This window comes from Phyllostomus hastatus, unplaced genomic scaffold, assembly GCF_019186645.2.
Source record: "Phyllostomus hastatus isolate PE091 unplaced genomic scaffold, TTU_PhHast_1.1 phas_scaffold_60, whole genome shotgun sequence".
In the NCBI taxonomy this organism is placed as follows: domain Eukaryota; kingdom Metazoa; phylum Chordata; class Mammalia; order Chiroptera; family Phyllostomidae; genus Phyllostomus; species Phyllostomus hastatus.
In genome coordinates, this window is record NW_025334038.1 from 2938745 (window position 1) to 2963425 (window position 24681).

At 37.7% G+C, this 24681-nt stretch overlaps 1 protein-coding gene across 8 annotated transcripts in view; it reads left to right on the forward strand.

Annotated features, from left to right (window-relative positions):
- CUNH2orf76 (chromosome unknown C2orf76 homolog) overlaps positions 1 to 18321 on the forward strand; it is a 96839-nt gene extending 78518 nt beyond the window's left edge. For all 8 annotated transcript variants that reach the window (XM_045826080.1, XM_045826079.1, XM_045826083.1 and 5 more), the window contains 3 exons: positions 2144 to 2181; positions 10256 to 10337; positions 18152 to 18321. In XM_045826080.1, the coding sequence (XP_045682036.1) occupies positions 2144 to 2181; positions 10256 to 10337; positions 18152 to 18228 (197 nt within the window). In that variant the 3' untranslated portion in view covers positions 18229 to 18321. The remainder of the gene's footprint in view (positions 1 to 2143; positions 2182 to 10255; positions 10338 to 18151) is intronic.
- The last annotated feature ends 6360 nt before the right edge of the window (positions 18322 to 24681 follow it).

Genomic DNA, 24681 nt, shown 5'->3' on the forward strand with positions numbered 1-24681 from the left:
GATAAAAATAAATGGAAGCATATACTGTGTTTATGGAGAGGAAAAATTAACATCATTAAAATATCCATACTGTCCTAAACAATCTACAGACTCAACAGAATTCCTATTAAAATACCAAATGCATACCTGACAGATCTAGAACAAATATTCCAAAAATTTATATGGAGCCGCAAAAGACCCTGAATAGTCTCAGAAGTCTTGAGAAAGAAGAACAAAGTTGGAGATGTCACACTACCTGATATCAAACTATACTACAAGGCCGTAGTAATCAAAACAGCCTCGTACTGGCAGAAGAACAGGAATAAAGATCAATGGACCAGATTAGACAGCAAAGAAATAAACTCATGTCTTTATGGTCAATTAATATTTAACAAAGGAGACAAGAACATACAGTGGGATAAAGACAGCCTTTTCAATAAATGATATTGGGAAGATTGGACAGATACATGCAAAAACAAACAAACAAACTAGAACACCAATTTATACCATACACAAGAATAAACTCAAAATGGATAAAATACTTAAGTGTAAGTTGCAAAACCATAAAATCCTAGATGAAAACATAGGCTGTAAAATTTCAGACATTTCTTATAGTAGTATTTTTGCAGATATATCTCCTCTGGCAAGAGAAGCAAAGGAAAAAAGTAAACAAATAGGACTACGTCAAACTAAAAAGTTTTTGCACAGCAAAAGACACCATCAATGAAATGAAAAGGGAACCCACTGTATTGGAGAATATATTTGCCAGTGATACATCTGATAAGGGGTTAATTTCTAAAATATATAAATAACTTGTACTACTCAACACCAAAAAGATAAAAAGCCAGTTAAACAATGGGCAAAGGACCTGAATAGACATTGCTCCAAAGAGGACATACACATGACCAATAGACATAGGAAAAGATGTTCAAGGTCACTAATCATCAGATAAATATAAATTAAAACCACAATGAAATATTACCTCATACCTGTCAGAATGGCCCTCATTAACAAACAAAAAGTTCAGGCAAAATGTAAAGAAAAGGGAACCCTATTCTATTGGTTCCCTTTGAAGTATTATTGGCGAGAGTGCAGACTGGTGCAGCCACTGTGGAAAACAGTATGGAGTTTCCTCAAAAAAAATTTAAAAAGTAACTGCCTTTTGACCCAGCAGTCACACTTCTGGGAATATACCTGAAGAGACCTAAAACACTAATTCAAAAGAATATGTGCACCCCTATGTTCATAGTAGCGTTATTCAAAATAGCCAAGATCTGGAAAGAGCCCAAGTGTCCATCAATATAGGAGTGGATAAAAAAGCAGTGGTACACATATACACAGAGATATAACATAGACACACACAACAATGTGGTGATATCCTGAAGGAAAGACAACGGAGGAGTAGGTGGAGATAGGCAAAGTGGGGTTGGGGGAAATGGGATGGAAAGAGACTTCATTTAGGGTGGTGGACACATGAGGCAGTCTGCAGATGATGTTTGGTTGGGTTGTACACTTGAAACCTGAAAGATTTTGTGTACCAATGTCACCCCACTAAATTCATTAAATGGTGTAAGCCTGCGAAATAGTAAAAAACCAGGAGGCTGATATTGGTATTCTTTGTGCATTAGCAGCTTTTTCAGATTACCAGTTATCTTTGATAGTGTTTGAATTCTTGGAATGGTAACAACTCCTCAGAGTGATCATTTGACCCACACACCTCCCCCCACCTTCTGTCACTATATCTATTCTGAGAGATTAGTAGATATTTTGGAACTGTTTTTGTTGTCTGTTTTAATTTAAGACAATATTTTTACATTGTTTGCTATTATTAGCATTTAGCGACTTCAAAAATCAGGATAGAATAATGTGGTTCACTTTTCTTCTAAGGGAAATGTGCATAGTTGACTTCAGGTTATGGCACACACACAGTTGTGTGTGTCAGAGAACATGGCTTTAAAATATCTTTATATAGTGATTTTTAATTTTAATCATATGCAAATTAATTTTTCTTTTACTATATACTTGATTTTTAAAAGAAGCTGGTCATAAGTTAAGGATTTAATTTCTCAACTTCATAGGCACCTTTCTCTCATACCACTTTAAAAATTTGAAATGAAGTTTTAAAATAATCTTTGTAAAAAGACAAATTGTTTTTTTCTTTCAGATAAATTAAAGATTATTCATCAAGCACATAAATCAAAGGTATGTTTCATGTGTGCTATCTGGCACATAGCACATAATGTTGGTTGACTTAGTGAATAAATGAATACATTTACTTCTAAAATATTTTCATCATCATAACATTTTTTATTTCGTAAAGACCCTTTCTGCAGCTTTACTTTTTCATTAAAGAAAATTCTAAGTCATAACCCTCTTTATTAGATCCTTTAAAAAGTGTTAATTTTTTAAAAAAGGATACATGTAATATATCAAGCAAATAAGTAGCATAAAAATAAGCTTAAAACTTTGTAAATTCTGATGACATATAAAAGAAGCCACTTACCTGGCAGTCTCTTTCACTTTCTTAATCCTATACCCAAAGAAAGGAGCCAAAAGCAAATAAAACTAATCTGCTTTTTCTGACTTGACTCGCATGTTGTGTAAGAGAAGGCCCAGGACTGTGGCTCTGGGGAGCAAACCTTCTAGCTCCACAGAGGGCGTGGCCTGCAATCCTAACAAATGTTGTCTTACCTGTCCCAAAGAGAACTGTTTATTTCTGTGTGTATTATATGTTTACATTTCTGTTTCATTACTTTTTCAGAGTAATTGTTTTATGAAGTCACAACCAAAGGTTTGCCTCTTACACAGGCAGACTAGAGTGATCCTTTTTCTTGATTGTCAATGACCCTTACATTCACTCCTAATTATAGTAGTAATCTTACTCTTATACAAACTACTCAAGGACAGGGGAGCAGGTCTTATTCTTCCTAGCACCAACACTTAGTACAGTGCCTCATTCATAGGAATGTTTACATAACAACTTTTGAATGAAGCATTTACTTATGAATTCACTTAATGTCATTCCCTTCTCTGATCATAGATACCCTCCATAAGTTCAGTCAGCTTTCAAATAAATATATACCAGAGATTGTAAAGAAAATAGCATTAGGGTATGTATGTTGACTATGAATTTGTAACTTAAAAAAATATTCTTTTTCCTGTAATTTGAAACCACACATTTATTCTCTTAGAGTTCGGGAGGCCAGAAGTCTGAAATCATGAAATCAGTTTCACTGAGCTAAAATCAAGGTATTAGCATGGCTGGTCCTTTCTAATAACTTTATGTTTATACACACACATACACACACACACACACACACACACACACACACACCAAGAACTGCATATTTTAACAGTATCCATTGTCAGATGTTTTAAAATTTAATGCTCACATATGTGTAGGGCTGTGGTTTGGAATCTGTATTTTGTATGGATGTTAGAACTTCTCTCCACTGTACCTGGCCACAGACTCCAGCCATTTTCTCTTCTCCAGGTCAGGAATGTTTACAGCCTCATCTCTAAACTGTGGAGAATAGGAAGCTTGGTTTTATTGTACAGGGTGTGTGTGTGTGTGTATAGTTAAAACTAAACAATATGCTCTTTGAAGAGGCCCTCCTCTTCAAGGTTCAAGCAGGGTACCTAATGACCATCATCTCATCTAAAATGTGCCCTGCAAGTAATCTAGAATTTTTAAAAATAAATGATGTTAACTGTACCATAACAAACTTACCAACATAAGCTAACAACAATGAGCCAAGTGTCACAAAACGAAAGAAAGAGAGAGAAAGAAAGAGAAAAGAAAAAGAAAAGAAGAAATGGTTGTAGAGTATGTCATGCTATTCTCCATTTTTACTTCATTAGGCTTGCTCATTTGCTCATGTTTCTTAAATTGATAATTAATAAATTGTTTCTTTATCCTAATGAAGACCTAGTTTAGTATATTCAAATAATCAATATTATGACATTTGCTTAAAAACCAGGAAATTTTCTTCCTGTAGTTGGAAATATATTAGAGTTGTTTCATATATGTAAATGTGTTTTATCCTGGCATGTTGGAGTTATACAATTAGGGCTTATTTTTCCAGTTGAACAATGTATTTATTTAAAGAGGGATTCTCAAAGCAAATTAAGTTACTTAGACTGTGTCTGGAATCAGAATTTATAAACTTTTATCCAAATTATAACAAATTTAGTTAAGTAGACACCTGGGGATGATTCTTCAAGTTTCCTCTTCAAGTTCCATTAAGAAAGGGGTTAATATATTTTTACAAACCATTTTAAAACTTTAGAGTAACTTCTTCCACATGTCCTCATCTGTGCCTTAGCCAGCTCCCAGATCTTTGTCACATCACCCATCTTTCATTCCCCACCTGCAGGACCTTAAGCATCTCTGAATCCAGCCTATCAGCTTTCCAACCCAGCTTTAATTTTAGTCTCCTTCTTCAGCCAAAGGAAAGGGCTTCCAAATAACTCCTATATCTTAATGAATTTGTTCACAAAGGTAATTTTCTTCATTCCCCTAACTTTCTAAGTTTAGAATAAGTTTCTTTTTTTTAACATTTTATTTATTTATTAACAGGGAAAGGGAGGGAGAAAGAGGGAAAGAAATATCAATGCCTGGTTGCCTCTCGTGCGCCCCCCACTGGGGACATGGCCCGCAATCCAGGCACGTGCCCTAACTGGGAATCGAACCGGTGATCCTTTGGTTCACAGGCCAGCACTCAATCCACTGAGCCACACCAGCCAGGGCTAGAATAACTTTCTTAATTACAGTTACCAGGTATGTAGAGAAATTTCTTCCCATCACTACAGTAAAAAGGCTGTCCCACCAGAACCTTCCATTTGGACTGTGAGCTCAGTGTTGAGTGAATAAATCAATACAGTGCAAATAATTATCATAATATTATTTATGGTTATCAAGAAAATGTATTTGTATATTATGGATTGTAATCAGTAGGCTATTTGTCAAGTCAGAATAATACCTGTTAAAAAAGATATAAAATAAAAACTCTAATTTCTATCTTATATTTTGTGAGTTTAAAAACCAGGTAGTTATACTTATTAAAAGTTTATGAAGGGAAGAACCCTGAAATAACTATGTGAAATGTGCAAGATCTTTAAGAAGAAAACTTTGAGATGCCAGTAAGGGTATTTTGTTGTCCAGACTCATTGAACTGAACACCTGAAGATATGTACATTTTATTTATGTGAAATTCTACCTCAACTTAATTTTATTTAAAAAGTACATTTGAAGAGGGGTCCAAAATAAGACTTAAATAGAAATGTTTAGGATATTTTGGGGGTGAAGATGCAGCATGAAGCTATTAGGTCTTTATTCATTTATAATTTAATGCCACCCCAACAAAATCCTAACAACAGTTTCATATATATAAATATTCATATATACATAAATATATGAATATATATGAAACTGATTATAAAACTAATATGCAAAATATAAATAATGAAGAATAGTCAGGAAAATGAGAGACATGAGTGGCTATAGCATAAATTAGACATATTATAAAACTATAATAATAGTTTTATTATAAACTATAGTTTAATAATAAACTATAATTAAAACAGTGTGGTACTGTCACATGAACTGTTAGTTCCATAGCATAAAATTGAAAGTCCAACAATGGACCCAAATATATATGGGAAATTAGTTTAGAGTAAATATGGCATTTCAAGTCTATGGAGGATTTAATAAATGTTATTGGGACAACTGTGTAGACATCTAGAAAATGGTTAAGTTTAATCCAAATCCTTTTCTTTATACTAAAATAAATACCCATTGGATTAATGGTTTAAATGGATAATGAAACCCATACATGCAGACAGAGATGAAACAGATGGAACATGAGTGAATGACTTGTTCCAGCTGGATGATGGGTGCATGGAGGGTTCATCATACTATTCTCTACATTGTATGTTTGAAATTTCTCATAATTAAAAATTTAAAGAATGAAATTAATTAAAATACTTGAAGAAAACATGATATTTTAAAAGTAATCTTTGAGTGAAGGTCTTTCTAAGTATGATAGAAAACCCAAAAACCTAAGAGTAATTTTATTTCACTAATTATTTATTCAAAAAACATTCAGCACTTCTATTTAAAAATGCTATAGAAAAATCAAAGAACAAAGGAAAACTGAGGGAAAGTTTTCTAACTTGTAGAAAAGGCCTAATTTTTTTAGTATATACTGGTACTAAATATAATATGTATATTTAGTATATAATGATATTCTATAATCCTACTTAAAAATTATCCTACAAGTTAATTAAAAAGCAGAAAATATTCAAACTTTACCCATAATAAATACAAATTAAGACTACATTTAATTTATATCCATTAAGTTGGCAAAGATCAGAAGGTTTTGATAATACAATGTGTCAATAAAGGTGTGGTAGTGTTAATATAAATTGGTACCAATTCTCTGGAGAGTAACTTTACATATTAAAGTTTGTCAAAATAAAATTTTTCAAAATGAAAGTTGCCAGTACTCTCTGACCCAACATTTCTACTTCTAGAATTTATCTACAGATCAAATGTGTACATACATGCACAGGGATATTTGTTGCAGGTTTGTTTGTGGTAACAAGAGATTGGTAACCTAAATGCCATCATCAGTGGGGACTCTGTGTGTGTGTTTGTGTATCCCTTCAATGGAATGTGCTGCAGTCTTGATAAATTATGAGGCAGCTCTTACACTGATTTTGAAAGGTTTTAAGCTATATTTTAGGGGGAAAAGTAAAGTGTGAGAACATAGCATGTGATATGCTAGTATTTGCTTGAGGACACTTACATGCACATCTGTGCCTACATGTACACATACAAGACAGTCTCTGTGTGGCACACAGAAATTAGTACCAGTTCTATGGAAAAGCACCACGGAGCTGGTGGATAGGGGTTGAGAGGAGACTTACTTTCACTCTCTATCCATATATACTTAGAGAATTTTATATCGTGAGAATGTACTACCTATTCTAAAATGACTTTTTAATAAAGTTTTTTTCCTTCTTTTGATCTGTGTTTTCTGGAGGTCAAGCCCCTGTGCTCTTTTCGTGAGGGAGGTTGTGACCTCTGGAGCATGGCTCCTAGATTTCCTGTGGCTGCTGAGAGGCCTTCTGTCGATGCTGCCTCTCAGCCACTTTCTAGAAATAGAATAGTTGCTGCACAGCTGCATTCTGTGCATTGATACTGTGTGTGCAACTAGTGGTCTCCTCTGTATGCTTTTTAGGAGCAGATGTCAACTCAAAATTTTCTCCTATATCTACAACTTTAAACTGGATTTGTAAATATTATTGGAGACCAGATTTATCCACCACCACCCCAAATCACATAGAGAAATGTGACAGTTAATATGACTTGGGATCAAGTGTTTATTAGCTAAGGCAAGGTTTTTAGACATGTGGGCTTTTGGCCATCAAGGTAAACTTGTTTCTCTCAGAAGTCAGACTCGTCAGAGCTCAGACCTCAGACCTTGGTTCCATGGCTGACCAGCCATGTACTCTTGGCCTGTTTCTCAGCCTATCTGATTTGTCCTGGAATATTGTGAGAGTGAGATGATGATGATGGTGATGATGTTGATGATGATACTGTGAGAATGAGATGATGATGTTGTGAGAATGAGATGGTGATGGTGATGATGATGATGGTGGTGGTGACAGGAGCGGCAACAAGAAAACACTTAAGAGCTAACAGAGTTCCTTTTTTTAAATATAGTTTATTGATTATGCTGTTATAGTTGTCCCATTTTTTTCTCTCCTTTATTCCCCTCCACCCTGCACCCCGTCCCCAGCATTCCCCTCCTCCCCTTAGTTCATGTCCATGGGTCATATATATAAATTCTTTGGCTTCTCCATTTCCCATACTATTCTTAACCTCCTCCTGTCTATTTTGTATCTACCATTTATTCTTCTTATTCCCTGCACCTTTTTCCTCATTCTCCTCCTCCACCTCCCCACTGATAACCATCCATGTGATCTCCATTTCTGTGATCCTATTCCTGTTCCAGTTGTTTTCTTAGTTTGTTTTTATTTATTTTTTTGGTTCAATTGTTGATAGTTTTGTGTTTGTTGTCATTTTACTGTTCATAGTTTTGATCCTCTTCTTTTTCTAAGATAAATCCCTTTAACATTTCATAGCATAAGGGCTTGGTGATGCTGAACTCCTTTAACTTGACCTTATCTGGGAAGCACTTTATCTGCCCTTCCATTCTAAATGAAACCTTTGCTAGTTAGATTAAACTTGAATGTATGTCCTTGTCTTTCATGACTTGGAATACTTCTTTCCAGCCCCTTCTTGGCTGCAAGGTCTCTTTTGAGAAATCAGCTGATAGTCTTATGGGAGCTCCTTTGTAGATAACTGTCTCCTTTTCTCTTGCTGCTTTTAAGATTCTCTCCTTATCTTTCATCTTTGGTAATGTAATTATGATGTTCCTTGGTGTGTTCCTCCTTGGGACCAACTCCTTTGGGACTCTAAGCTTCCTGGACTTCCTGGAAATCTATTTCCTTTGCCAGATTGGGGAAGTTCTCCTTCATTATTTTTTCAAATAAGTTTTCAGTTTCTTGCTCTTCCTCTTCTCCTTCTGGCACCCCTATGATTTGGATGTTGAAATGTTTAAAGTTGTCCTGGAGGTTCCTAAACCTCTCCTCATTTTTTTTTTGAATTCTTGTTTTTTCATTCTGTTCTGGTTGAATGTTTATTTCTGCCTTCTGCTCCAAATGTTGATTTGAGCCCCAGTTTCCTTCTCTTCACTGTTGGTTCCCTATGCATTTTCCTTTATTTCACTTTTCATAGCCTTCACTTTTTCCTTTATTTTGTATTTGTGCTCAGTCATTTCTGTGAGCATCCTGATTACCAGTGTTTTGTTTTGTTTTAAGATTTTATTTATTTTTAGAGAGGGGATGGTAGGGAGAACAAGAGAGAGAGAAACATCAATGTGTGGTTGCCTCTTGCATGCCTCATACTGAGGCCCTGGTCCACAACCCAGGCATGTGCCCTGACTGGGAATCGAACCACAACCCTTTCGTTCTCAGCCCAGCACTCAACCTACTGAGACACACCAGCCAGGGCCTGATTACCAGTGTTTCGAAGTGTGCATCTGATGGGTTGGCTCTCTCTTCATCATTTAGTTTTATTTTTTTTCTGTGGTTTTGACCTGTTTTTTCATTTGGGCAATATTTCCTTGTCTTGGTGCGCCTGTCATGTTGTAAGGGGCGGAGCCTTAGGTATTCACCAGAGTGGGGCATACCACTTGCAGCATTGTGGTACTGTATGTTGGAAAGGGGTCCGAAAGGGAACAGTACCACTGCTTGGCTCTTGGCTGGCTTTCAATCACTTCCCCCACTTCCCACAAACAAATTGGTATGCTCTGGTCCTTCTGGTGCTGATTCCTGGGTATGTGGGCTTGTGTACATTCTAGGACCCTGTGGGTCTCTCCAATGAACTCTCCTGTGAGGCTGGGAGTTTCTCCTACCACTGCAACCCCCACAGATTTTCACACCCAGAGGTTTTGAGGCTCTATTTCCCCATGCTGGAACCCTGGGTTTCAAGGTCTGTCTTGCTGTCCAGTTGTTCCTCCTGGTTTATCTGCATGCAAATGTGGGACTGCCCTGTCTGCCAGCTGCTGCCTCAGCACTGAACCTCTTCACCCCAGCTGCCCATCTCTGCCCCTCCTACGAGTCTGGATGAATGTTTCTCCTTTAATTCTTTGGTTGTCAGACAGCCAAATTCTTTGGCTTCCATACAGTTCGGTTTTCTGGCAGTAGTGGTTTTTGTTTTTAAATTTGTTGTTTTCCTTCTTTTGGTTGTGCGAGGAGGCAAAGTATATCTACTTTCACCTCCATCTTGGCCAGACATTCCCAGAGTTCTTGCTGTGTGACTGATACTTCATCTCATTTCATCCTTACCACAAAGCAATAGAGAAGATGTATTCTTCTCCCCCTCTTTTACAGATGAGGAAACTGAGTCTAAGAGAGGCTATGTAGTTTGTTGAGAACATACATCTGGACATTGGTGGAACCTGAATTTTAACCCAGGATGAGCTCCAAAGCCGTGTGCTACAGTGCTGTCTCCCTAGTACTTTCCACAGTGTGTGCGCTTTGTAGATACTCACTATCTGTTCACTTCTCTTCTTACAATGGTGGAAGTAGAATATAGCTTGATTATTGCTATGACCTAAAGTAACAATTCTGTGTCTTTGAGAAATCTTACCAAGTATGAAGCACATAGAAGTACTGATAAAGTGAAGATTTTCTTTCTTTCTAGACAAATGAAATTGTGATGAGTTTGGAAGATGATGACAGACTCCTGTTGAAAGAAGACAGTACTCTGAAAGCAGCTGGAATCGGTGAGAACAAGTACTGTGCAATGCCTGCAAGGTGCTGGGCTATGTGGGATCGCCTGCCCGATTAGATCTAGATAACTCATCATAAAGTAAATGCTATCCTTGGTGCCCTTTACACTCCTCTGATAGTTATTCAGAGGAGGAGGACAAGAATGATGTACATTCAGACCATTTGACTGAGGAAAGTGGTTATCTGTTTTCTAAATGTTACGAATGCAGATAGTTCTTTTCAGAATGTATGCTCAGAATTCTGCTGTGGGTTATTTTAAGTAATTGACGGGTTATTACTCAATAACCTGCTTACTCTTAACAGCATCATTTGAACTGATGGTATGAGAGGCCCGGTAGAACTGATGTGGAATGATGAAGTGAGATGTTGTTTGTGGACGATGCAGCATGGTTTCTGATAGTTGTCCGAGTCACTCAGGGCCAACCAAGTCATGGAGTTTCAAATAGGAGCCTAGTGTGGGAAGTTGAAAAATGGACTGTTTTAGCATTTCACCCTGGAAAAGGCATGTAGTTCTAGTTTAAAGAAATACTGTGTTACATATTTTGTGACCATTAGAGGTCACTCTAATTCTACTGATATGTACACCTAAAGATTGTCTAGCCATAGGAGTGAAGATTTTAAAAGAGGTGTGAGTGGGTGAAGGCATTGTGCCTCTGACAGCTTTGTGGTCATTGACTCTAAAGAAACAGCATGAGTCACACTTCATAATTATTTACATGCACTGGTTAAGGAGCACTCTTAATGAGGTCCATGTGAGGAAGACTTTTTTTTTTACAGATGTTGAGTTATTTTAGTCACAGATGTCAGGAATTCACTTTTGAGTGATACATGTGGCTAAAGTGAGTTCCTGATGCATCTTACAATTTAAATAGGATTTTAAATAGCATGTTATGAAATCTTAGACTTGTTTTTTATGTCTACAGTATTTCCTAGATTAGTGTCTTTCTCTGTTATGAATACACAAGAATGACCATATTATTATATATAAGGTTGATTGCTATTATTTGAGAAAACAATTTTCACTTTAGCATTTATTTCTTCAAATGCTATTGTTATTATAGCAGGTGGCACCTGTATTATCAAGGCAGATGGCCCCTAAGAGCATAAAGCTGTAAAGAATATAGCAGACTAGTATTGATGTAGTAATTGACAGATCTGTGGAGAAGACTGGAAAATTAAAAAACAAACTAAAGTAAGATTTTACAGTTTGATCAATTTTTGGCAACTCACATAAGTGGGGAAAGAATAAATTAGCCAGAATATGATGTTGGGCTCATTGTCAAAGCGTTTGGGAAAATAAAATTAAAAATTTTTATCTCAGTCTTTATTCCAAAATAAATTCTAGATGGATTAAGTGTTATAATGTGAAGTTAAAAAATGTAGTCCAATAATTTTATAATCTTGGGGAGCGGAAGAGCTCTCTACATATAACCATGAAGTCAGAACCATGAAGTGGGGAGAAGTGAAAGATTTGACCACATTTAAAAATAATATGAACAGAGTCAAAGGAGAAGGAATAAACTATGACAAAGTATTTGCACCGTAATGATTCTGTTGTATGTAGTGTGCTGTAGTATACCAGTCTAGTGGTTAAGAATTAGAGCCTGGATCCAGAGTACTTGTGTTCACCACCTGATCTGCCACTTACTATCTGAGTGACCTTGGACCAGTGATAATTATGACTTGCAGACATGAAGAATGTGGTAATGTTGGGAAATGGATACTCTTCCAAATTACTGTTTGGAAGTGTGCATTACCTGTAATTTTCTGTTGGTCAGTTTGACCAATAAGACTGCCTAAAACTTAAAGTGCTGTCTTGTCTATTACCAAACCAACAGAACCTGCTTCCCCAAGCTCTGTGACTCCTGTGAGGTGGTAATGTATCTTCAGAGAGGTGACAGTGTCTTCTCTCATCTTACCTGTGTATGAATCACTGATGTACAACTTTATTTATTGACTGGAAATAGAATACATTGTGTGATACCTTTATTGTTTAAAAATGTATATATTGACAGGTCTGTAAGTGTATATGGAAAAAAGATAATTTGCCAACATTATAGAAATGGTTTCTCTGGGAGGTGAAATTGCTAAACATTGATTTTTTTCTTTCTTAAGAAAAAAATTCTTATGTTACTTAATTGTTCTTATAAATTAAATTTTGTATAGCTTACATATAAATTAAATATATTACTTGTAAAGAATAAAGTCCTAAAGTTGGAGAAAATTGATTTCAGTGAAGGCTCTGCATTTTACTTGCTTTGTAACCTCTCTGTAAGCCATTCAACCTCTCTGAACTTAGATTTCTGTGAAACAAAACAGAAATAATTAATCCTACTTGAGAGGGTTGTCTGAGGGATGAGTAGAAGAATCAAAGCATCTGGAGGAATGCGTGTAAAGGCCCTCAAACATACTTTATTTAAAAACCTTTTTGGAAAAGGCAATTGGCAAATGTTTGAATAAATTAAAATATTGAGTTGTTGCTTTGTCATTAATTTCAAATTTATGTACTTGACCACTCGTAAAGGTGAGAATCAAATCCATCTTTTTTTGTCTTTCTTGTTCCCAGGCAATAGGCCTTTGATCAGAATCAGACCCCTTTCATGAATTCTCCACTAGTTGCAGGGCAGTACAAGAGCTTCCACTGCCCTCCTGCCTGGCAGGCCTGCAGCCCTGGTGGGGGCAACTTCAGTCAGTGCCCAGACAATTCTCTCTTCTGCTCAGTCCTCTCTGTCGCCTAGAGCAGGGTCAGTGTGCTCCAGAGAGCAAGCCACCTCTATGCAGGGGAAGGAGGTCCCTGGGGAGCTACAGGAAATTCTAAGTGGCAGTAGAGTTGTAAAGATCCTTGAATTGTGTGATTTTTCCCAGGGAATTTGCCCTCCCTTGGTGCCGTGTCTGGTTGGGATTTAAGAGGTTTGAGAGAAAAATTCCAGTTCATCACTCTCTCCTTTTTTACCACTTGATCTTGCTGTGGAGCTGTCACTCTGCTATCACTGCCAGTTGCCTTGGGAATAATGCCAATGTAACAAATTTATCATTATGACTTTTCTACAGAATTCATGAAAGGAAAAAGAAAGACTGTGAGGGGGAAAGTTTGGGGAACAAACTTGTTTGAAGATTTCTTTTATCACAGAGAAATTCTCCAGTTCCTACTCTGGCCTTTTATCTGCATTGCAGATCCCAATTGTATATTCTAGCTGACTATGGAGGAAGTTTTTGTTTGTGGACTTAGTGCTAAAATGCATAAGTAAAAAAATTTGCTTTGTGGAAGGAGGAAGAAGGCTTTGTAACAATTCTAAGTAACCTAAAATTGTTACTTAGAATTTAAAGAATTTTACCCTGTTTTTTAACAATTGTAATTTTATGGATTAATTCCCCTAAGCAATGAATTTGCCTGTAAGGTTTTTCTGGTGATATTTTATCTTTCACTTTGCTGTATTCAACAATTATTACATCTTTTGAATCCTCTCTGGTTTAGAAAAGAAATTGTGTCAGGAAAACTCTTCTAAAGCCGGTTGTGTTTTATTGGAAAATTTTAAAACAAGAGATAGTGGGCCATACCATAAGTGCTGATCTGGGGGAAGAGTTCATGTCAAGCCAGATCCTGTAATAATTCCAAAACTCCCTTGTGCTTTGGTTTCATTTTGTGTGTCACTGCTGTTGTCTGCCCACAGCCAGAGCCCTGCTTTGTGCCTGGCACCTTTGGTTGTCTCCTGCATACAGCAAACATTGTAGGTGCCTTGCGTCCCATATCTTTATCAGGATCATGTTCGATTTGTATTTCCAGCGTGTTAAGGTGGCTGTTCTTCACATCTGCATCGTAACAGCCATAGTCTGGGACTTGGTAAAGGAGGCACTAGGCCCAGGGATTGGGGATTGCAGAGCAGGGGCCATTGTGAGCTTCCCATAGATTATTCCTTGTTTTTAACCCTCCCCTCATCATTGTGGAAACCACAGGCATGGGTCCTGTCTGTCAAAGGTCAGATTTGTTTCACTATTTGTTTGCTGCAAACTGGAGTTTGAAATCTCTGTCAGCTGATTTAAAATGGGCACTTGGACCAAATATGAAACAAAAGCCACAGTCGTTGGGAACCTTGTTGCTAGATTGTTGACCTTTGGTGACAACTTATAAATGTAACTCAGCTGCCAGAACAGTTTTCAATGATTTGTAGATTAGGATTTTATGAAACTTGGAAGGATAGGATATATTCCTGGAGCAGGAGAGAGGGTGAACTTTGTTCTTTGGGTCTCGAATTGTTGCAGAAACCACACCCACCTCTTCCTGCATTTTTTTGTGTGTGTGCCAGTAATCTGCAGTTATTTTCACATTACAGCCTGCCCTGATCATTAGTGATCTGCACCACAAAGTCAGTGTAGATGTGTCTGTTTCTTCTCAGACAGCAGTGGCCGTGCCTCACGCTACTCTGGTGCTGACTAGTACGAGGCGTAGTCTTAGAAACTAGGCAGTGAAACTGTCACAGGTGGGCACAGGAAACCAGGTTCTTGGTGATCGAGGACAAAGAATTGAACCAAACACCCAGAGTTTATAGCATAAAGAAAGAGAGGAGGTTTATTAAGCGATAGTACACTCCACAGAACATGAGAGTGGGCCAACTTTGAGGAGAGATTGATCCCGTGGGCTGGAGGGATTCTATCCTTATAGGGTGGAAGCTTCCTGGCTAGTTTTTGGCAGGCTTCTATTGCGCATGTACAAGTAGTTGCCTGTCAAAGCTACTGCGCATGTGTGGTCTCCCATGATTTTCTTGATTGGCTACTGGAGAAGGAAGTCCCACAATGTTAATTCATTATAATGGTATTATAATGAATCAGGGGTTGTGTAGCATCTTCTGCACAGGAGCATTCTTGAGTCACCACGATTGAGCATTTTTCCAGAAAGCGGAAACAACCGGACTAGGGGGGGGTCTTTGTCATGTATGTATGTCCTTTATCTTAGCCCTGTGGCACCTCTGGAGCTTCCTCCTTCCTGACTATCTCCTGCCTCAAACCCTCGTCAGTTGACCAGTTTATTGAGGTGCTATTTGAGTTTTAAGTATATTGCATTTAATTTTCCTTGAGATTTTACATTTAAAACTGGTTTTTCATATATTATTTTATTTAAAGTCATTATTATTTCCTGTAAAGGTGTACGTGTATGTGTGTCTGACCAGTTTGGAAACATAAAATTGTTGATTTCATAGCCAAAGTTTGAAAGTTCTGCCTTGTGTTCATGCCATTAAACTTGAAAGTCAGAATTAAAATGATCCACAAGTGTATTTGGAGGGCTCTTACTTCATTTCATTTGATAGTAAGACAAAGGGATGAACTGGTAGTCTGTTTATTGGATTTTAGATTGTATGTTCATTTCATATTCACACGCTAAGGCACCGTGCACCCAAGTGCACTGCTGCCTGCAGCACTTTTAATTTAAAGTCAGGTGCCCTGGGGGACCAGCATACAGCAGACTTCCCGAGGATTCTTTCCCAGCCATTTTAAATAGAATTTGGGAAGCAAGAATTTAAGGGAAAATGGTAGAAAGGGTGATTATGTAGAATTTTGAAAGTCTTTTGTAGTTCATTTCTACTTTAATGGACAACTAAATTTACAGTATAAGTACATGAAATTATTCTCTAATTTTCAACAGAGTTTTACAGATTTTTAAAAACATTATATTCTATTTCTGTTTGAGGACCACATTTCTAAAGTTTAAAATCCTTTTTCTAATTTTGAAAATTCATAGTAACTTTTAATTTGTGTTGGTTTCCAATTTATTAAGGATGAAAACTTTTTATCAACCTGAAGCATTTGAATTTAATTCATTTATCAATCTAGTTTTCCTGAAAAAAAGAAAGCATTCATCTGAAAATAAAATGTTTATCTTAGATGATCTTATTTTGAGCCTGCATTATGAGAGATGGCATAAATACTTTATATGAATAATGGATTGATCTATAAGGTAATTAGACCCACGAGAACCTACTATCAAAACAAAAATGCTTTGTCTGTCCCTTCTTTATGTAGCTTATTCTGAACCTATTAGAACTGTACTACACAGTTGTATGATATATCAGTTTCTCAAAAGGGGTGCAGACAAATGTGAACTACAGTAAGTGAATGTAATTACAGTTAACATGTATTGACTGAAGTGCTGTGTGAGCAAAGCACTATGTAAAGTTCTGTATGTAAATAACGTCATAGATAAAACCTTGCACTGTGATGATTAAGAAGAGGGTACTTTTGCTCATTCTTCATTAGAAGGATGATTAGAATTACTTGCAAGTTATATAAATCTCCTTTTGGGTTTGCTTCCCTTCAAAAAGTAAACTTCAGGAGAGCTTTGTTATATAAAGGATAGATCTCAATATCTTACCTTTGAATATTGGATTTTTTGAAGCCTTTTTTCAACATTTTACTAATTCCAAGTGTGGAGCCTCTTACTCATTCTTTTAAATGCTTTTTTTTTTGGTACATTTTTTTGGGTACAATTTAACTAAATGTACCCCTCCCCATTGATTTCCAGTTTTTCTCTGCTGTGTCCTCTCCTATGCTCCCCAAGGCTCACTGTGATGAGAGTTTGCAATCTGATTTTCATCAAGATTGATCTTCATGTAGTGGACTAGACTCTGGGTGACTTTATTTTCTGCTTTCAACATTTCTGTAATGAGAATGGGTAACTTACAATTGAGATACATAAATTCGATATTCTTAAAACCAGCACAAACATTTTAAATAAAATATCATGCTGAGTCTTTTATTTTCTTCTCTTGTGGCAAATTCTAATAATGAGATGAGAGTTGTAAACAAGGTGTTAATCCTTGGCGTCCTTTCTTATTATCCTATTTATTTGGCTTAAAGAGTTTTACTTCTCTGATTTTAGAGGATATGTTAATTGAGTGATCAGTATTCATTACAAATAATCTTGTCTGTTTTATACATTCTGAAGGCCCTTTTGCTCTTTTTGTAAAAGCTAAGCAGACTGTATTAACTTCTGATTTAATTTAAAAAATGAATGTGGAACTTGTTGGCACAACACCTTAAAGAATTGCATGTTTAATAATTGGAAGGCTTTCCATCAGCTTTGTCTCCAGTCTGCATTAATAATGTTGCTGACTTATTGTTTTAGAAGACAGAGTCCTTGACCTGCTAGGTTGAAAGAATTGTGACTGCTCTGAACCTTTGTGGGTCCTTTAGCTGTGCCATATCCCCTGTGAATAATTAGAGGTATTTGAAGGTATTACGGTAGAAGCCAATTTGTGTCTTTCACTTTGCATATTGTTGAAGCTTTATGAATTAATCATAAGCAGGCAAAAAATTAACTTCTTCAGACACATTTTGATGGGTCATGAGGGAGAATGTAAAGTGATCTGTAAAATATTCTACTGATCCTCTGAGTATTAAATTATTATACCTACAGGCTAATTTCAGAGGAAAAAAGAGTTTTTCCTCCTCCTTCAGTAATTGAGTAGCAAATTTGAAAAAAAAACACAAAGGTTTGTTATTTTCTAGGACTCTTAAGAGGACTATATAAGTGAGCAAATTTACAGTTTCCTGAAAGTCAGATTCTTGAGTTAATTCTTGTTTTTAATTTTTTGTGTATTTTTCTTTTTATGTTAAATTATTTGCATTCTGGATTCTTATAAGTTCAATTTATACTTCTTGTTGATTTGGTGAAATGTGAAACCAAAGAAATAACTCATCTTTCTCATTTTAGGCATCTATAGCACTGAATCAAAGTAATGTGTGTTTCTATACTTGTTTAAAATCCAATTTCACATTAAAATTATTTTCCATTTTCTGTTTTCCTTTTTTTCAGCCAATGAAACTGAAATTGCATTCTTCTGTGAAGAAGATTATAAGAACTACAAAGCTAATCCCCTTTTATCCTGGTGAAAACCTCATGGGGGCTTCCTTTTTGCATACCTATATTAAGCTCTTTATTCCACTAGTGAGTTTTGAAATTGAGAAATAAACTTTAAAAATTAATCCCAGGCTCTGCTATTTGAGTTAAGAATCTGTGCTGTTTTCTCTCTGCAGGTCTCATTTTTCTTTCCTTTTTTTTTTAATTGTAAAATAATATATTTATTTGTCAGAAAAATTTTGGGTTTTTTATAGTGAAGAAATAGCTTTTTAAAAAATCATGAAATATTGGTCTTTAGTCATAATGTGTTTTTCTCAAATTAGGGGTTATTTTGGTGACCTGCATATTAGGTTCTTTAAAGAAGAGTATAAGACTAAAGTGATTTTGTTTATTTTTTATTTTTTCATAGTTTCTAATTAGAGCCACTGTTACTATCTTTGGCTAGGAGAAATTATAAATCTCTTATGCTTATCAGCGCCATCTTTTCGCTCATGGTGATACATACCACCATACATGAAATTTAATTGTGTATATTTTTAGGAAGATTTTCTTATGTAAGAGGATTTCTTCTTTTCTTTTAGTATTTCAGCCTACACAAATAACACTGCTGAATTTTTTTTTTAATCGAAGTTCTGTTTTCTGACTTATGAAGTAAACTATAATGGACTCAAACTAATTTGTTTGGAGAGAGAGAAAGCAACAGTATATTTGGACTTTATTGAGAACAAGTCTAAGTCATGGAAGACACATTCTTCCAAAATGATACTTTCAGTTCCTAAGAATGACTGCCTGCCAGCACCTGAAGAGTAGTGATCTAAAAGGGGCCTCTAAGCAGCACATATCTAAGCAGAAATCCTAGAGGGGTCGGTTGTCTCTAGAATTACTCACGAACCCTTCAGATTGTCATTAGGGAAAATTGGTTTCATGGTGGTAGAGGCTACCTTGAGAAAACCCATTTTTTTAAAAAAACTAAACTTTGAAAGTCTGATTAACATTATCAGAAAATACTTTCTTTGTTGAAAGATTTAATAGAGCCTATTTTAAAAAGATATTTTATTTATTTGGTGTTTCATTAATTAAACAAACTACTGGATGCACAAATGACCTAGGCTTCTAGGGAACTAATAAAGAATAAAGTAAGAGATGCAAGGTGGCAGCAGAGTAGGTAGAAGCTACATTCATTTCCTCCCAGAACCAAAATGGAATTACAACTAAAATATAGAACAGTCAACCTGAATAACCAACTGAAGACTAGCTGAAGAGATGTCTTATAACCAAGGATTTACAGAAGAAGCTATATCAAGACTGATAGAAAGTGAGATGTGAAAAGGTCTGGCCTTGCTCCCACAGGCAGCAGCTGAGGTTCCAGAGGGATATCTCAGCTGAGGAGGGTTTTCCCTGAGAAATGTGGAGTTTCAAGCCCAAGTTGACGTCCCCAGCACAACGCACCAGAACCTGGAAGAAGCATACACATAACATCTGGCTGTGAAAAGCAGTGGGGTTTCTGTACACCAGGGAGAGACAGGAATCTGCTAGAGACCCAAGTGCCCTCTTAAAGGGCCAGCACACAGAATTTCTTTTGCATCCATTCACCCTGGGCTCTGGTGGAGGGAGGATGGGGCAGACTAGAGGCATGTGAGGAGAGACTGGGTTTTGTGGCTCTCGGTAGAGAGTTGAGGGGAAAACCCTTGAGATCCCCTGTGCTGAGTCACTCTGCTGAGCCACACATGCCGTCTTTCTTGGGTGGATTATGCCCCTTTGTGCAACCTCAGCCTGGGGGAAAACAATTGCTTGACCCTCTGGTTTTCCTGTTAACCCATCTTGCAGAGCTTCTGCCCTGCTAAGGAGCCAATATTCTGGGCCAGGGTGTAGTATTTTGGGCAGACCCAAGGGTTGTTAGTGACTGAATTAGTGGCATAGGATCTGGGGCCATTCTCCTCCCTTTCTTGTGATCCTGACTGATACCTCCCCACCACAGTAGATCCACTAGCTCCACTCTCTAGTAGATCCACTAGCTCCAGCAGCCCCACTCCCTTGACTCTTGGTGGCTCCACCCTGTTGTGGTTTGGGCAGAATCTGGGACAGTCTGAGTTATGTGGCTCTGGGGCAGGAGCCCCATCCCCCAACTTTCCCTAGACCTGACTGGCATCTCTCCTCTTGACTCCCACTGGCCCCTCCCTGCTGAGATTGGGCTTCTGGCAGAATCTGAGACAGACTAAGTGGTGTGGCTCTAGAATGGGAAATTTTTCCCTTACACTCAACCAGTGCAGAGCCTTCCCTTCACATGGCCAAATCTTGATTTGTTTAGGCCCAGTAAACTCTGCTGGCCTCATCCTGACAAATCCCTGAGACTTGGCCCCACTCCAAAGGTATTCGAGCATGCAGCAGGTTGCAGCTTAACTTAATATACACTGGGACATTTACTAAATGTCCTCAGACCCAGCACTGGCACCATGATTGAACCTGTGTGGATCTGGAGAACACCTCTCTCTCTGACAACCTACCTTATGCAACTTAGAGTACTTCCAGAGGCTCGTTCAGTGACAGTCTAAGAGACAGCAGGCAGGTGGAGGCAGGTGGAGGTGGACTGCAGGGTTCCTAAGGACTTTTGCTGACCTGTCCCTGGGTCTAGTGCTGGTAAAAGTGAACCTTGGTCACTAGTGCTTGGTCATTCTCATGCACACCCAGGCCCAGCACAGGTACCCACAAACTATGGTTCACGGTGTAGCTCCAAACATGTTGCCCAGGGCCAGTAACAGGGAGTGTCTGATAGGGATCTGTACCAGATACCCATTCTAGAGGCCCCAGAACCAGCACACCCAATGGCCAGCTTCAGACAACATCAGAGCAGGATCCAGTTAGCTTCACAAGCAGCACATCCAAAGAGAGATCTTGGCAGGTACCACCCTGCTGAGGCAAATTCCATCCTGAGTGGTCAGCACCTACACAACAGCTCTTACACTGTGATCAGAGTTGATCTTCACAGTCAGCCAACCTGAGGGTTGACCCTACACACAAATGGGCCAATAGTAATCAAGTCTCAATTACAATGGGAGGGACCATATAACCCATACCAGGGACATCCCTGGAGCACCTAGCACAGGTCATCAGTGAGACAGTGCCACGAAGTTACATGGGACACCTACTACATCAGGCCACCCCACAAAGACTGGGAGTCACAGCAGATCTAATACATAGAAACAAACACAGAGAGGCAGCCACAATGGGGGGACAAACATGGTCCAGGCCTGGCTGGTGTGGCTCACTTGGTTGGGTGTCATCCTGCAAAATGAAAGGTCATGGGTTCAATTCCTGCTCAGGGCATATGCCTGGGTTGTGGGTTCAGTCCCCGGTTAAGGTACATACAAAATGCAGTTGATTAATGTTTTTCACATCAGTGTTTCTCTCCTCTCTTCCTCCTTTCCTTCTCCTTTCTCTAAAATCAATAAGCATGTCCTTGAGTGAGGATTTTTAAAAAAGAATACACTGGAAGAAATAAACAGGTTAGATGAAGCAGAGGATCAAATCAGCAATTTGGAAGTCAAGGTAGTAGAACAAGTTAAAGCACATTTCATTTGCTCATTTTGTGTTTTTTAATTTATTTTTCCCATTTGTTCATTTTATAAATATTCAATTTACACACAAGTTATTAAAGAAAAACTAAGCATATCTTTACCAGTACATTTTCTCTGTAATGAACAGTGAAAAAGAATGTACATATAATCTTTTATTTTGGTGTGTATTTATTTTTCTTACTCAAAAGTTACATATTGGCTTTTTTCACTTAACACAGATGTAAAATAGCAATTGAAATATATTATGTATGACTATAAAGAGCTTTTACCAGGATTGAAAGATTGGTTTAAAACTGTAGAAAACCTATTGATATAATTCACAAAATATATAGATTAAAGAAGAAATTATGCTTATCTCAATAGATGCATTTGGTGATATGCAAACCCATAAATGAGTAAAAACTTAGAATGCCCTAAATTTGACAAATGTTACCTGCAAAAAAATACCTGCAGAAAATCTTAATGAAGAGATGTTTAAGCAAACCTATTAGATGTGACTAAGACAAGGATGACCACTATCACCAGGACTACTCAGAAGTTTTCTGCAGGTCTGATTGTACTGGATACAATAAGACAAGAAAGTCAGAAAAACCACACATATAGGACAGGAGGAGACAAACATTTATTTGCTGAAAACATGATTGCAAGAGAATCAACTAACAAATTATGAGAACTGTTAAGAGACTTCAGGAGTGCTTGATAATGAACCTAAAATAAAGTGCATAAAAGATATAAAAATGTTACTAGAGAATATAAAAGACCTAAATATATTACATATTTGTGGATGGAAGCTTTGGTGTAATACCAACATCCGAATCATAGGGATGTCAGAAGGAAAAGAGGAAGTGCAAGAAATCGAAAACTTACTCAAAAAGGTAATGAAAGAGAACTTCCCTGATGTGGAAAAGGAAATCGACATGTAAGTCCAGGAGCACAGGGACTCCCAAACAAGTTGGACTCAAAAGAGAACCACACCAAGACACATCATAATTAAAATGCCAAAGTTTAAAGATAAAGAGAGAATCTTAAAAGCAGAAAGAGAAAGAGGCAGTTACCTACTAAGGAGTTCCCAACAGACTGTCAGCTGATTTCCCAAAAGAAACTGCAGGCAAGAAGGGGCTGGAAAGATGTTTTCAAAGTCATGAAAGGCAAGGACCTATAACCAAGATTACTCTATCCAGCAAAGCCATCATTTAGAATGGAAGAGCAGATAAAGTGCTTCCCAGACAAGGTAGAGCTAAAGGAGTTCATCAAGACCAAGCCCTTATTATATGAAATGTTAAAGGGACTTAAGAAAAAGAGATCAAAACTATGAACATTAAAATGACAACAAACTCTCAAATACCAACAACTGAATCTAAAAAACAAAAACTGAGCAAACAACTAGAATAGGAACAGAATCACAGAAATGGAAACCACATGGAGGGTTACTAGCAGGGAGGGGGAGAAGGGAGAATGGGGGAAAAGGTACAGGGAATAAGAAGCATAATTGGTAGGTAGAAAATAGGGGGAGGTTAAGAATAACATATGAAAAGGAGACACCAAAGAACTTATATGTACAACCCATGGACATAAACTAAGAGATCAGGGATTGCTAGAGGGAATACTGGGTGGAGGGAAGCAAAGAGGGAAAAATTGGAACAACTGTCATAGCATAATAAAATATACTTTAAAAAACCAGGTACTACATTTATAAAGTTTGTAAAAAGTGAAGGATTTGATAATAAGCATTGGTAGTGATGTGTGCCAACACTGCCAGTTGGAGTATAAATTTGTGTACAGTCACTTAAGCAAGCAATTTGGTATGGCATCTATTAAAATAATAAATGATCATATTCTATTGACATAGTGGTTCCACTTCTTAGAATCTTTCCCAAAGAAACTCTCCTGTCTACAGAAGGAAGCATTTGTAAGTGAATTCACTGCAGTGTTATATTTACAATAGAAAAACACTATGAACAACCTAAATGATGTCAATAGGAGAGTAGCTAAATCATCCATGGTATATATATATTCTGGATTACTATTTATTTTAAAGCAATGGGGCATCCATGTTATTTACTGATGGACGATCTTTGAGGCATCTTGATGGATGAAATTGCAGAGGAATGTTGGGAACCTCCCTGCCTGGTATCAGAAGCTGTAACCCCCACCAAAGCTAAGGTTGAGGGAATGACCTTGGACCGTACGCCAGCAAGGAGACAAAAGCTTATCTCCCTGGCAGGAGCACCGCTACTACTCCTTTTACTTGACCCTGCCTGGCCCCCAATGCTTGGTTGGTTAGCCAATGACGGGTAAGATTCCCCAAGGGGGGGAACGATCTAAGACAGGCATGATCACGTGGGAGGCCCCGAAGAAAGGACTTGGGGCTACAGCAAAAGGGGGTGATGGACCCCTGCCACTGAGTGGACCCCCTCAGCTTTGACAAAACCTGAGTCCTCATTGTCTGCGAGACAATCTCCTAATCTCTTGGCTGGCTTACTTCCCTTGCTCCACCTAACCCTGAAACAATGACAGAGGGTGGTGCAGCCCTGTGCTGGAAAGGGCAGGTTCCCTGGGCAATCAGGCCTAGGAAAGAATATGTAAAATTCTGTGAAATCTGCTTTGTTTAAATGCTCTCAATTAAATGATAAGGGTCCAAGCAAGAAGTAAGTGTGTTCCTCAAAGTTTTACAGCTCTTTTGCTATCTGACCCTGACTCAAAATAGGCCCTGAGACTTCTTTGTTATCTATTGTTTGATTCTTACTTCCTGGCAATGATTAATGAGCTTTACCTGAATTCCTGTGTAAATGAACCCAATAAAAGCCTGCTCGAGCTGGAGAACGGGGCACTCTCCCCTAGGGAGGGTGGCCATGGCATTTCCCGCTAGAGAGAGTGGCTGTTTCGTCCCTGTTTCCCCACAGGACCTGG